The following is a 15,460-nucleotide window of genomic DNA, read 5'->3' on the forward strand; positions in this document are numbered from 1 at the left end:
GCAGTTTTGGAGCAGTGGCTTCTTCCTTGCTGAGCAACCTTTCAGGTTATTTCGATATAGGACTCGTTTTACTGTGGATATAGATACTTGTCTACCTGTTTCCTCCAGCATCTTCACAAGGTGCTGTTGTTCTGGGATTGATTTTCACTTTTCACACCAAACTATGTTCATCTCTAGGAGACAGTATGATGTTTGCGTGGTCCCATGGTGTTTATACTTGCGTGCTATTGTTTGTACAGATGAACTTGGTACCTTCAAGCATGTGGATATTGCTCCCAAGGATGAACCAGACAATGTTTCTGAGGTCTTGGCTGATTTCTTTTGATTTTCCCATGATGTCAAGCAAAGAGCCACTGAGTTTGAAGGTAGGCCTCAAAATACATCCACAAGTACACCTCCACTTCAGTACACCTCATATCAGAAGCTAATTGTCTAATTGTCTAAAGGCTTGACATAATTTTCTGGAATTTTCCAAGCTGCTTAAAGGCACAGTTAACTTTGTGTATGTAAACTTCTGACCCACTTGAATTGTGATATAGTCAATTACAAGTGAAACAATCTGTCTGTAAACAATTGTTGGAAAAATTACTCATGTCATGCACAAAGTAAATGTCCTAAATGACTTGCCAAAACTATAGTTTGCTAATATTAAATATGTGGAGTGGTAATAAAATTAGTTTTAATGACTTAAACCTAAGTGTATGTAAACTTCTGACTTCAACTGCATATATATATATATACTGTATATTGCATAAAGTAAATTAATCCTATATAAGAACCATTCCATTTCTTTACATTGTGACATTATTTTCATGACAATTAAGCATATATTCATTCTCATTATTATGTTTTACTTCTACATTTTTTGTTCTCATTCTAAAAGGTGATTCTTATTAGACTCTCAATAATGTAGTACAATACATTATTTTTTAAATTGGCATACAAAAAATACAACAGTACAAAAAAATACTACCGATGGATAAATACTGAGATGTATGATATATTCCTAAAAAATTAATGTCTTGCAAATAATGTCACAATGCAAAACATCTTAATGGTCCTAAAAATAGACGTTTTCTTCTTTTTGATTTTAAGGTGAACCTTATGACTTGGACATATTCTTGACAGGTTTCATGAGATGAACACATCGTATCATCACACCCAACAAACTATATGACAATGATCTGCACTGACTTTTAAGGAAAACGAGTTTTACCTACAGTGAAATCTGCAGTGTGTGTGTGCAGGTTTGGGTGATTTAGGCTACAAACTGGTAATCATGCTATAAATGTGGTTTATGAGGACATTTCTAGTCAGTGGCGGAGCCAGGAGTTTTTCACAGGAGTGGCTTGGCAGGGGCCAGGGATCAGTCTGTAGTGGCACAGAAATTTTCAGGCAGCATTTCCGTATCGTCGGGGGGGGGGGCTGATGTAGCGACACCTGGGACAGAGAAGTGCGGCGGCCTTGGTATGCGCACATGTTAAGACTCCTGTGTGTTGCGGTTATACAGAGACAGTTCCACCTCTAAAAACTAAATTGTGCCCAAGACAAAAAAATGACCAAAACGGCAGTTGCGAGTGGGGTGGCCAATGGGGTGGCCAGGCTTTGGTCCATGGTGGCCACGGCCACCCCTGGCCACCCCCTAGCTCAGCCACTGTTTCTAGTGTCCCCATAATTCAAATCGCTTCAAAAACATACTAAATGGTATTTTACTGAAAATGTAAAAATGCAGAAAGTTTTTTGTGAGGGTTAGGTTTAGGGGTAGGGTTAGGTTTAGGGGATAGAATCTATAGTTTGTACAGTATAAAAATCATTATGTCTATGGAGAGTCCTCATAAGGATAGCTGCTCCAACATGTGTGTGTCTGTATGTGTGTGTGTGAGTGTGTTTAGGGGTAGGGTTAGGGTTAGGGGATAGAATCTATAGTTCATACAGTATAAAAATCATTATGTCTATGGAGAGTCCTCATAAGGATAGCTGCACCAACATGTGTGTGTGTGTGCGCGCGCGCGTGTGATGAAGGTGTCATGCTGCAGTTGCTGTTTCTGGTGTCCTTAAATGACTTTCCCCTGTCTCACACCCCTCCCCCATCTCTCTCTCGCTCTCTTTCTCTGTCTGTAACTGCAGCTCGTGTCTCTGCGATGTATAGATGCAGCATTGATCAAACACACACAAGCTTTCTGCCTTCAGCACTCACTCTGACACAGCTGCACACACTCATTTACACCAGAAAGACACACTAGAGTTTTACTCAGTACATTTTGTATAATAAATATACTATTTATTTTTGAAATAATATGGTTAGTTTATCTGAGTTTGTTGTTTTGTAATATTTATTTGTATGCAGCTAAACTGCAATGGCTTTAGCAATTCAGCTGTTTGTCATGCCAATAAAGTACAGTACAACTGAAAACTGAAATTGAGAGAGACTGACAGAAAGATAAAGATTTAACCATCTTTATAAAGAAAACAATTTCAGACAAATACATCAGTATCTTTCCATTTAGACTACAATTAGAAAACATTTGTATCGGGGTCTAAGCAGTTTGGAAAAGTGGAGAAAATGACTAAAATTCTGTCAAGAACTCTAGTTACTTTGTAGGTTTTTCTGATTCGCAAAAATTGTTGCATGTATCATCTAGTCATCGATGAATTCAAAAAAGTTTTATTTTTTGTGAAACTTTTATAGATGGAAATTATGTCTGAGATACGTTTTGTTTCGCTTGACTCAGTGATGAAAATCAGATGAAGAAAATAATTTTGATTCTAGCCCATACGGTTGTAAAACGCCACCTAGGGCTGGATGGAGGTGTTTGTGTGCACATGAGAAGTGGGGTCATTTTTGGACCATCCTGCCAAATTTTGTGTTTCTAGGACTTACGGTTTTTGCTACCTAGACACTTTAAGGGCAGAAGAAGAAGAAAATCAGTACAAATACAACCTTTTGGGCTTGGACCCCTAAAAATAAACAAAATAAGCAATATAACACTCAAAGTCATGCTGTTGTACTGAATATAAGCAGGTAATCACTGCCGTAATGATTTTCAGTACAACAGAATGATTGTGAGTGTGAAATAGGTTTTAGACAACAGTTCTACGAACGAGAAGTTCATATCGAGGAACTGTCATTTTAGACACAATATTCTACTCACAATATACTGTAGTTCCAAACAAAGTCAAAGTATATTTTTATCAAATGCTTGCATGTAAAATAAAAGTCCTTATCTATACAACATAATTGGTCTGCTGCCTCACTGTCTACTGCCTACATAGGCAGCTGTGTTCTATGGCAGCATCCTGAAAAGGATCCTCATAAGAGAGCGATTTGGAACACACTTCATAGGTAGCAACTCTACGCAACATTCAAATAGCATTACTCAGGTGCAGCGCATTGTAGACCCATCTGCAACTGATTTCAATACAGTTGAAGCAGGAGGAAAGACGCCTGAACAATTCCAAATCTCTCTCCAATCCATAATGAGCAAATTCAGTTCTTAATCTTCCCACAATCAGACCGGCAGTGTGTGTGTGTGTGTGTGTGTGTGTGTTTCTTTTTGACTAGTGTTGGCTGGTGAATGCTTTATCATCTGTACAGACTCTTGGTGGGTCTGAAACTAAGATCAGTTCAGTTGTGTGAGTGAGAGACAGACAGACAGACAGAGGGAGGGAGGAGTGAAGGAGGCGGCTGTATTTCAGTTGATGTTCCTGGAAATGGACTGCAGCATTTCTCAACAGTGGAACTTCTCCATGTGTTCATGTGTGGTTGTCGTCACACTGTGATAACTGAGTGAGTGTGAACTGTGTGACTCATGAGGGTTTGTGTAATGAGTGTGTTTTTGTCTGATGAACGTCTGAGCTCAAATGTGTTTGTCAGTCTTCAGTATTTCTTTACTAGTGGTTGACCTATTGGGGTGATACAGATAATACTTATTTATCATTACTAACCCTAAACTTAACCCAAAAGCATGCAAGAAAAACCAGTAAGTTTGGTATTTATATGCTTATAATTTGAATAGATAACTGAGGTCGTTCTGGTAGTAGCATGCGGTTTTGGTGTGCTTTGTAGTAAATTACAAAAATGATTATTATTATTATTAACCATGATACATTTAAAATGTTTTGGGGTGGAGTGTTACGGATTGAAGGTCATTGCTAGCAAATATCATTGGTCTACACCACATTATTATTAGTCAGTGTTCCTGTGATAGGACTATATTTTTCAAACACACAAACAGCTTCTCAGCCGGGCTCTGTGAACATGGAAATTAGTCACAATTCATCTCAGGTGGATGTTCTTACTGCTCTCCCTCTCCCCAGATGGGCGCTTGACCACGCCCTCACCTCCACATACTGCTCTTTAGAATCTACATTACAGATATTTACATAAAGTATTGTATGCAAATAGTAGTGTGTTGTCTTCTTGAGCATCAATGAATGTTTGCACCTTGTGTAATAGTTGTGTACAAGTACCTCAATAGTCCTAAGTGTCAAAAGCTTGATCTCATATATATATATATATATATATATATATATATATATATATATATATATATATATATACAGTTGTGCTCAAAAGTTTGCATACCCTTGGAGAATTGGTAATATATGTACCATTTTTAAAGAAAACATGAGTGAAAAGGCAAAACACATTTCTTTTATTTCTTATGGGATTCATATTCAACTGTAGGTTATAACAGAATGGCACAATCATAAAACAACATCAGGATCCTGACATCCTGACATCTGACATCAGGAGACTGTGATGGCCACTCCAGAACCTTCACCTTTTTCTGCTGTAACCACTGGAGGGTCAACTTGGCCTTGTGCTTAGGGTCATTGTCATGCTGGAAAGTCCAAGAGCGTCCCGTGCGCAGCTTTCCTGCAAAAGAATGCAAATTATCAGCCAGTATTTTCTGATAACATGCTGCATTCATCTTGCCATCAATTTTCACAAGATTCCCCGTGCCTTTAAAGCTCACACACCCCCAAAACATCAGTGAGCCACCACCATGCTTCACAGTGGGGATGGTATTCTTTTCACTATAGGCCTTGTTGACCCCTCTCCAAACATAGCGCTTAGGGTTGTGACCATAAAGCTCTATTTTGGTCTCATCACTCCAAATTACAGTGTGCCAGAAGCTGTGAGGTGTGTCAAGGTGTTGTCGGGCATATTGTAACCGGGCTTTTTTGTGGCATTGGCACAGTAAAGGCTTCTTTCTGGCAACTCGACCATGCAGCTCATTTTTGTTCAAGTATCATCGTGTTGTTCTCCTTGAAACAACCACACCGTCTTTTTCCAGAGCAACCTGTATTTCTCCTGAGGTTACCTGTGGGTTTTTCTTTGTATCCCGATCAGTTCTTCTGGCAGTTGTGGCTGAAATCTTTCTTGGTCTACCTGACCTTGGCTTGGTATCAAGAGATCCCTGAATTTTTCATTTCTTAATAAGTGATTGAACAGTACTGACTGCCATTTTCAAGGCTTTGGATGTCTTTTTATGTCCTTTTCCATCTTTATAAAGTTCCATTACCTTGTTACGCAGGTCTTTTGACAGTTCTTTTCTGCTCACCATGGCTCAGTGTCTAGCCTGCTCAGTGCATCCACGTGAGAGCTAACAAACTCATTGACTATTTATAGACACTAATTGCAATTTCCCACAGGTGTGGGAAATTAACCTTTAATTGCCATTTAAACCTGTATGTGTCACCTTGTGTGTCTGTAACAAGGCCAAACATTCAAGGGTATGTAAACTTTTAATCAGGGCCATTTGGTGATTTCTGTTATCATTATGATTTAAAAAGGAGCCAAACAACTCTGTGATAATAAATGGCTTCATATGATCACTATCCTTAAATAAAAGACAGTTTTTTTGCATGATCAGTCATATTTTCAAAATCAATGCCAAAATTTCACAATTTCTGCCAGGGTATGCAAACTTTTGAGCACAACTGTATATATGCCCTCTCTGCCTCTAATGGTCAGATCTCTTCTACCTCATATATTGATGGAAGGTTGAAAAATAGGCCTAAATAGATTTTCTTTTCTGTAAATTACATATATACTCCTCATTAGTTACGCAGCAAATGTTGAGTCTCTCTATCTGGATCACAAATTCTACAAGTTGAAGAATGGCCAAACAACCTACAAAGCCAATATCTCGGAACATTTTTAGTTTTCTCTGTGTTAACAAAGAAAATTCCTTTCCAAATTTTCACAAGAGACAGGCTTTCATTTTCTCTAACACTGTCCGTGTCTGTTTATAACAATCTAAAGGCAGGTTTCTCTCACTTTTTCTATCCTGTCCCTTCTTCGGTCTTACCCCCAGCCCTGTTTGTTTTTATTTTTCTAACTCCATTTGTCCCTCCATCTGCATTTCTTCCATCTGCATATTCTTAAAACTTATACAGTTCCCTTGAGTATTGGGAACTGACCTTCTTGGGGCACATATGGAGGTGGTTTGGCAAGGACCTCTACTTTTTTATTTATCTCTTTTTCTGCATCCTTCAGTATTTCTCTTGCCTGTCTTGTGTTCTTCAGTGAATTTTCTCCTTCCTTTTTGAACAGTGCTAGCACTTCTCTCTCTTTTTCCCTTTTTGTTTCTCTCTTTTTACTTTTTTTTACTCATCTTTAGTTTTATAATTTTATAGTTTTATACAACAAACCCTATCTTTAGGAAAAATGAATCAGTTTTTGTAAAATTTTTGGACAATTTTTATTTGTTTAAATAATATGATCTTCCAATTAATTTGTATTTATTTATAAACCAATTTCCCTTATCTTCTTCTATAACATGCACTTTAATTGTAATAATTATTATACCACATACATGTACAATTTCCTATATGTTGTCAATTTACTTTTAGGATCACTCTGCATCCAAATAGTGCCAAACAACAATAACAGCTGCTTTTTCTTAGATAAACTGAGTCTTTATTTCTTTCACTGTTATTTTTACTTGGCATACAAAGAATGAAAAATTATTTTATCACCATTCACTTAGATAAATCATTAAATTTAGAGGGTAAATGTATATCTTAATATTTTAATTTATTTCCTACTACAATAACCTGCAAAGCCAATTTCTTGAAACAATTTTTCTAATTTCTTTCACCTTCACTTTTTTAATACACAACATTCATACAAGTCCCTTGATTATTTTGTGGGGCTCAAATCCTCATACATATCTGTTCTCATACATACCTGTCCCTTTTTGGGCTCATACACTCATTCTTTGTCCCTTTATTATTTAGGGTTCATTCTCTCATCCATTCCTCTCAAGTGCGACAATAACTGTGCCCCTCTGTTTAGTCACATTCAAGTGACGGTTCAGGAGGCACCCACTGTCCACAAGATACTGAGTTTATTTTCTCATACAGCCACAGTCACAGATATACTCACACAGACACTGACACAGACACTTACACATACACATACACTTTTCCTTTTCTACACTCCCTTGAGTGACATGTCAGTTCTGCTCTCACTGATACACTTCCTCAACACAGTGAAAAGCAATACCCTGCAGGATTTGTGCCTACCCATTCAGACCTCTGTAATTCACTTCCTCCACACAACAGAGCGGTATCTGCAGGACTTTTGCCTAGGACTTCCTTAAACTTCATCTGCTTTAATTCACTGCTATCCATCAAGGCCCACTTAACAGTAAAAACAGATCATTGCATGCAATTATTTCTTCTGGAATCAGAACCCTTTTATTCTTTTTGCTTTTTAAATTTGGAGGAGCTTTTTTGAGTGTCCTTACCACCATGGGCAAACTCTGGAAAACAACACAAACTAATTATATAAGCAAAAAATGCTTACCTTTAGGTGGCCACCTGTTTGTGTTGCTCATCCAGCCAGCCCGCTATGGTCTTCCACTCTTCTGCTCCTTTCCAATCCTGCCGACTACGCCAATTTGTCGTGGCTTCTGCCACCTCTGTGAAAAATCACTCTCAAAGTCTTGGGGTTTTGATGCCAGAAGATAGACTTTATTATCAGATATTAAAAAAGCTGAGTTGTCTGCAGAGCAACTGTAGCATCTGGGTTTATACCCGCTTATATACATATGATCTACCAAGGCGTGGCTAATACATTCCATACATGTCACTATTATTTAAAATTTTGTTCTGTGACTCCAGTCTGTTGTTTTTTTAAGAAGTGAACAGAAAACCTCTGTGAAGGGGCCTCACCATATATTTTCTCTTGTGTCACAACAGGAGACTCAGTTTACCATATGTGAGCACATTCTATTCCTACATAGGCCTCTACACAGACACACACAGTAAGATACATGCTTGACCATCATAAATAATTGTAGAATAAAATGGCTATATTTAAATTGATTATACTTGATTAATTTATATTCAACTTTATAAAAATATTCTACAGTCTATAATCATGTACGACCACTGGGATGTTGTTGGTGGCCAGGTTGGGGATTGGGAGGGGTGATAGCGGGGGTTAATTGTTGATTCTGTGTATATATGTTTTGTTTTTCTGTGTTCAATATGTGAATCTATAAAAAATTGTTAATCAGGGCCTGGGTAGCTCAGCAAGTAAAGGCGCTGACTACCACACCTGGAGTTGCAAGTTCGAATCCAGGGCATGCTGAGTGATGCCAGTCAGGCTTCCTAAGCAACCAGTTGGCATGGTTGCTAGGGTGGGTAGAGTCACGTTGGGTTAACTGTAACCTCCTCGTGGTCGCTATAATGTGGTTCTCGCTCTCGGTGGGGCGCATGGTGAGTTGTGTGTGGATGCTGCGGAGAATAGCGTGAAACCTCCACACGCACTAGGTCTCCGCAGTAACGCGCTCAACAAGCCATGTGATAAGATGCGCGAATTGACTGTCTCAGAAACAGAGGCAACTGAGATTTGTCCTCTGCCACCCAGATTGAGGCGAGTCACTACGCCACCATGAGGACCTAGAGCGCATTGGGGACTGGGCATGCCAAATTGGGGAGAAAATTGGAGAACCCCCCCCCACAAAAATGCTTTTGAACTGTTGTAACGTGTGGTTATTTGAGTAACTGTCACCTTCCTGTCAGCTTGGACCAGTCTGGCCATTCTCCTCTGACCTTTGTCATTAACAAGCCATTTTCACCCACAGAACTGCCGCTCGCTAGATATTTTTTGCACTATTCTCTATACACTCGAACCATACTCAAACCAGCCCGTCTGGCACCAACAATCATGCCACGGTCTAAATCACTGAGACCCATTCTGATGGTTGATGTGAACATTAACTGAAGCTCCTGACCCATATCTGCATGATTTTATACATAACACTGCTGCCACATGATTGGCTGATTAGATAATTGCATGAATAATTAGATGTACGGGTGCACCTAATAAAGTGGCCGGTGAGTGTATATATTAAGTAATAACAGATCTGTTTTGAAAGAGTTGCAACAGATGATTGTGTACTGTGTAAGAAATAGCTGATGTGAATCTATGGAGGGAATCTTGAAATGTTGTGAATGACTCTCTGTTAGACTGAACTGAATTTCAATTTAGATTCACTGATTTGCTAATGATCATCACCAATCACAGCTGTCATATTTTGTTTTCAATCTCTCTCAGATGACCACTTGCTGGCTCAGTTGATGGTGTGTTTGTGAAAGCGGGCCACTATGTCCCAGATGCTTCAAGTGGAGATCCCAAACTTCGGCAGCACGGTGCTGGGCTCGCTGAACGAGCAGCGCTTACTGGGGCAGTATTGTGACGTCTCCATCCTGGTTAAAGGTCAAGCCTTCAAAGCTCATCGTGCGGTGCTGGCGGCGAGCAGCCTATATTTCCGTGATCTGTTCAGCAGCAGTGCTAAAGCGCAGTTCGAGCTGCCCTCGTCTGTGACGCCGGCATGTTTCCAGCAGATCCTCAACTTCTGCTACACGGGCAAGCTCACCATGGCGGCCAGTGAGCAGCTCGTGTTGATGTACACTGCCGGTTACCTGCAGATCCAGCACATCGTGGAGCGCGGCATGGATCTGATGTTCAAAGCCAACTCGCCGCACTGCGACTCGGCCACTGCCGCCATGGATGATCTAGGCTCGGAGCCACAGAGTCCCAGTAACAACTCTGGCTCGGTGCTGGGACCACAGGGCTGGTCGCCCTTGCTGCCAGGCCAGACACGCAGAATAAAGCTGGAGGTATCCGATCCACTGCTTAACCTCCAGAACATCAGTGGTGGTAAAAGACCCTCAAACGGCGAAAGTGGGCGTTCAACACGGGGCGGCTCGCTGTTCTATGCCGGAGCCGTGGGAGCATTTCCACCTGGGGCCGTGCTTTATCCTGTGGCCCCTGGAGAGCGCTCCAGTCCGGGAGCATCCAGCCTGCCGACCACCGACAGTCCGACGTCATACCAGAACGAGGATGAGGAGCTTGATGAAGAGCCCTTCGACACTGACGACACCTACAGTCAACTGTGTGGCCGCTCCGCTAACCCTTACGCAAGTAAATCAAGTTTATGTTTAATTAAAGGGAAAACTCACCCAAAAAATTTTATTCTGTCAGTGTTTCCTCACCCTCAAACCGTATGACTTACTTTCTTCTGTGGAACACAAACGGGAGAATCTTGGAAGAAGAGCGCCTGCAGCACTTTCCTATACAACAACTATGGCAAGCTGAATAGACTTTTAATCATGTGCAGGATATGAACTATAGACATTAACAATTGAATATTCGCTGGTTAAAATGCTAATCTTTGATAAAAGCATTAGAGTTACTGCTAGTGAAAGTGCTCATTTTTGATATCAGTATCTAAATCTGCAGTACTCATGGAAATACTCATTCTTGATTTAAAGATGAAATTTCAACTAGTAAACTGTATTTTCACTAGTACAATTTCACAATTATCCGTTATTCAAAACACAGTTACAGATACAGATTTCTATAATGAATTTCTTATTAGTTGAAATTCCAGATGCACATATGAGTTATGCACTTCTTATTAGTAAAAATTATATTTTTTTATATTAATATGCTTTTCTACATAGAACTGTTGTAACGTGTGGTTATTTGGGTTAATGTCATCTTTCTGTCAGCTTGGACCAGTCTGGCCATTCTCCTCTGACCTTTGTCATTAACAAGCCATTTTCGCCCACTGAACTGCCGCTCGCTAGATATTTTTTGCACCATTCTCTATACACTTGAGACTGTTCCCATGGAGATCAGCAGTTACAAAAATATCAGGAATGGACATTTGTACTAGTAACAGTGTCATTAATCATATAAAAAATTCTACATTATAGGGCTGTCGATTTAAAGTGTTAATTCAGTGTGATTAATTATATACAAAATAACGTGTTTAAAAAAGTTTATGCAATTAATCATGTCCCGGACCGTAATAAGGAAGATTCCTGAGAAATTCAAGCTTGAAGTACCACCGGTTTTCTCCCGGGGGCAGTAAGTAAAACTTCAGCTATACAGACAACATGCAGCTTATACAGAGAGAACAAACCAACCCTTCAGCAGACAACACAAAAAGAGGACGAGGTCTTGCATATAAAACACAGCTTAATGGAGCGCAAATTCGAACTTGGGGATCAAGTTTTTCTTCTTTTTTTCCCAATTTGGAATGCCCAATTCCCACTACTTAGTAGGTCCTCATGGTGATGTGGTTACTCACCTCAATCCGGGTGGCAGAGGACAAGTCTCAGTTGCCTCCGCTTCTGAGACCGTCAATCCTGGATTCTAAAGCCATTTTTTGTATTGTCTTATCAATGTTTAACTCCTCAATAATGTCATGCATTTTAATTATCTGAATATCATTTTTTTATAATATATATATATATATATATATATATATATATATATATATATATATATATATATATATATATATATATATATATAATTTGAAATTATTTAAATATAACTATTTATAATTATTTCATCATTATATATTGAATTATTGTTATTTGAGGGGCTTTCTCAGCAAATATTAATATATGTAATTAATTATGATTAATTCGATTAATTAATTATGTAATTAATTTGTTTAAAAATTTTAAACGATCGACAGCTCAAAAAAATAAATAAATAAATAATAAAAAAATATATATATATATATAATTTGCATTTTAAACAGCAGTGAATGACAGATCATTGTGAAATTCTACTAGTGAAAATGCAGTTACAGATATCAATACTTATCTTTCTACTAGTTGGAATTCCATTTTTGATATCAAGAATACAGTATATATTTCTGTGAGCAATGGCATAATTGTTTATATCAAGAATTAAAATTTTTACTATTGCAAATGAAAGCGCAGCATAGTTCTAGCGGGAAGACTCACAGCTGTACATCATCGTACCATTTGCTAGGTTACTCCTAGCCACTCATGCATCAGCCATCGCTTTAAAAGCCTGCTCACAATCTATCATATTGCTGTTTCAGTGTGCCAACATGGCAACCTCAAGGCTTCTCGCCCTCTGCCTCCTATCTCTTGCAGGATATGACGGTTCTGAGAACAACTTCTTTGGACCAGCTGACGGGGCTTATGCCAAAGAGAGACATTGCATTTCTGTTTTTTATATTCATCAAATAAATGTCATCTTATATTTTTCTCAAGTCTTCGAGTCTTCCTGATAGAAATGTAATTACTGATATTAAAAATGAGCAATTTCACTAGTAGTAATTTCATTCCCATTATCAAGAATTAGCAGTTTGGGACCTGGGTAGCTCAGCGAGTATTGACGCTGACTACCACCCCCGGAGTCATGAGTTTGAATCCAGGGTGTGCTGAGTGACTCCAGCCAGGTCTACTAAGCAAACAAATTGGCCCGGTTGCTAGGGAGGGTAGACTCGCATGGGGTAACCTCCTCGTGGTCATGATTAGTGGTTCTCGCTCTCAATGGGGCGAGTGGTAAGTTGTGCGTGGATCGCGGAGAGTAGCGTGAGCCTCCACATGCTGTGAGTCTCTGCGGTGTCATGCACGATGAGCCACGTGATAAGATGCGCGGATTGACTGTTTTAGAAATGGAGGCAACTGAGACTTGTCCTCCACCACCCGGATTGAGGTGAGTAACCGCACCACCACAAGGACCTACTAAGTAGTGGGAATTGGGCATTCCAAATTGGGAGAAAAAGGGGATGATAAAAAATAAAATAGATTAGCAGTGTAACTAGTGAAAATTTAATTATTGATATCTATATTTCATATCCCGCACATGACTGAAAGTCAGTTCGGCTTGTGTCTGAACATGTGAAAAACCCCAAGAAGAAAAAAAAGTGATATGCTTTTGGAAAGACATGAGGGTGAATACATGATTACAGAATTCTCATTCTCATCCCTTTAACTTTTCTATTTGCTCTTTTGTTCTGCCGTGTGTCTTTGATGTGAGATTTGAAATATCTTGAATGACAAGCAAATGTGAAATGAGTGTGACAGTGATATCTGAATATCTGAGATTATTTCTGTTTATAATGTATACCGTATATGTACGAGTGACTGGGAGAATCATTCATGAGCCTGAGAGCTGTCATAAGCACAAGCTGTTAGTATTTGTAACAATTTGTTTATGATACATAAATTAAGACAGCAAAGAAGCGTTCATCAACAGAAGTGTGTAAGAATGGGTGGTCCGTGACATCTGTTTAACTGAGATAGCACAGACGACTGTGAAAGATATCTCGATTTAATATTACACCCTGTTTAGAGATGGTCTTTCCCTGGAATTTGGTCTTTCAAAAGCATGAAATGAAATTTTTATTAGTTGAGGGTTTCATTATAAGACAATGGTGCCATTTGTGCCTGAAAATTTCAGATATATTTTTATTTTATTGTTTTCATTTCATTTGAAAGTTTATTGTTGAACTTTAAAATCATATTTTCTGACCTCATGCCCAAAGCACCAGTGCTGTAACTGTAATTCACATTAGTGGGCAATAGGGATGTGCACGGACAGCCAACATTCTGTTAACCATTCGTCGTGTGTTTTCGAATACCAAAATCACTATTAGGTAATTCTACACATGCAATAAAGGTCTTCAACCTTGACCCGAACCCGACGGCCACTTTTCAAGTATAGGGCGAATAAGGGGCTGTTCACGTGTGTTTTTGCATGCATCTGCGCTGTTTTTTAATTGTTTTTCTATGTAAACGCATGCTGGACGAACATTTTTAACCGTTGCGCCACATTAGACAACGTATCAAGTTAAAAAGAACTTCAGTACTTATAAATGCATCTCGAGACACTTGCATTCTGTTTCAGTCGTTGCACTGTGTCTTATTTAGCGCAGGTGTCACAAAGATTCGACATTCGGAAGAAGTTCAGGTTGCAAAGAGGACTTCATGTGGCATATTTTCCATTTGTTATTAATACTGTGTATGCAGTGACAGTTTTTTTTGTTTTGTTTTTTTTTTGGCTTTAATGTGAGTGAAATTATCAAATGAAGATATATGTATTTTATTCCATGCAATTTTAAGCAGTGTTTGACTGATTCTTAAACTATTATGTCCAACCTTAAACATGTGTTAACAATCTTACACAGTACCAGTAGCTATTATTATTGTATTACCCTAAAGCACTACCTCTTTTCAACCACATCACAGTCAATTTGGAGTTCATATTCTTATGATTTATAGATAACTGAGTAAAATCTGGTAGTACCCCTCAGTCGTGCCTCTCAGTGGACCTTGTAATAAATAACACATTATTATTTGAAAATATACCTGTTACATTCAAGAATGTTACAGGGCTGAAGTTCAGTGCAAAAATTGCAAATAATGGCCAGCAAATATCATAACAGCATACAACATTATTTGTACCAAGAACAATATTTTTTCTGTAAAAAAAAAAAAAACTGATTGAGTTAAACTTGACGAGGTCAGTATAAGTGTAAGCATAGTAAAATATTGATAAAGAAGACTGTAAGAAAAACTGAAAGTTGTCATAAAGATCAAACTATTATTTTTAAAGGGAGAAATGTCACAGACAGTGTAACAGGGTTGAACACAAAGTGCAGGATAAAAGCAAATTGAGCATTTTCTCAAAAACTACATAAAGCATTCTAGCTTTAGCATTTAGCTTTAAAGGAAGATTCCGGGTTCAGTACAAGTAAAGATCAATTAACAGTTTTTTGTGACAATGATGATTTCCAGAATTAAGAATTTGGACTCGTCCCTCCTTTTCTTTAACCCCCCTTGTTAATCTGTGTTACAGTGAGGCACTCACAATAGAAGTGAATGGGGCGAATCCGTAGACGTTAAAATACTCACTGTTTCAAAAGTATTTTAGGTGTATTTACACAGACTGTTTAATGCTGCACAGAGGCGTTAACTCCTGCTATTGATATAATTAGACGTCAAATAATTGATTAATATTTTTTGTAATGAACTATTTCAGACTTTTCTGAGAATGCTGTGGAAAAGAAATTGATCCGTTAAGCACATAGCCACCCTTAGAACTGAAAATATTGTAAGGTAATTTTATTCAATTTAAAGCCGAACTTGAATTGATTGA

At 38.5% G+C, this 15,460-nt stretch overlaps 2 protein-coding genes across 13 annotated transcripts in view; both read left to right on the forward strand.

The window, feature by feature from the left end:
• LOC127422925 (transmembrane protein 250-like) overlaps nt 1-9,590 on the forward strand; it is a 70,562-nt gene extending 60,972 nt beyond the window's left edge. For all 3 annotated transcript variants that reach the window (XM_051666795.1, XM_051666790.1, XM_051666804.1), the window contains one exon: nt 9,578-9,590. The gene's annotated coding sequence lies outside the window, so the exon portion shown is untranslated. The remainder of the gene's footprint in view (nt 1-9,577) is intronic.
• The window catches only part of LOC127422739 (nucleus accumbens-associated protein 2-like), a 70,294-nt gene that overhangs the window by 37,452 nt on the left and 17,382 nt on the right, over nt 1-15,460 (forward strand). For 5 of the 10 annotated variants that reach the window (XM_051666455.1, XM_051666523.1, XM_051666515.1 and 2 more), the window contains one exon: nt 9,578-10,447. In XM_051666455.1, the coding sequence (XP_051522415.1) occupies nt 9,628-10,447 (820 nt within the window). In that variant the 5' untranslated portion in view covers nt 9,578-9,627. Of the gene's footprint in view, nt 1-239; nt 366-3,645; nt 3,788-8,259; nt 8,280-9,577; nt 10,448-15,460 lie in introns of those variants that run through there. The other 5 variants (XM_051666470.1, XM_051666480.1, XM_051666461.1 and 2 more) reach the window with 3 other exon arrangements.

Source organism: Myxocyprinus asiaticus, chromosome 3 (genome assembly GCF_019703515.2).
Source record: "Myxocyprinus asiaticus isolate MX2 ecotype Aquarium Trade chromosome 3, UBuf_Myxa_2, whole genome shotgun sequence".
Lineage (NCBI taxonomy): Eukaryota > Metazoa > Chordata > Actinopteri > Cypriniformes > Catostomidae > Myxocyprinus > Myxocyprinus asiaticus.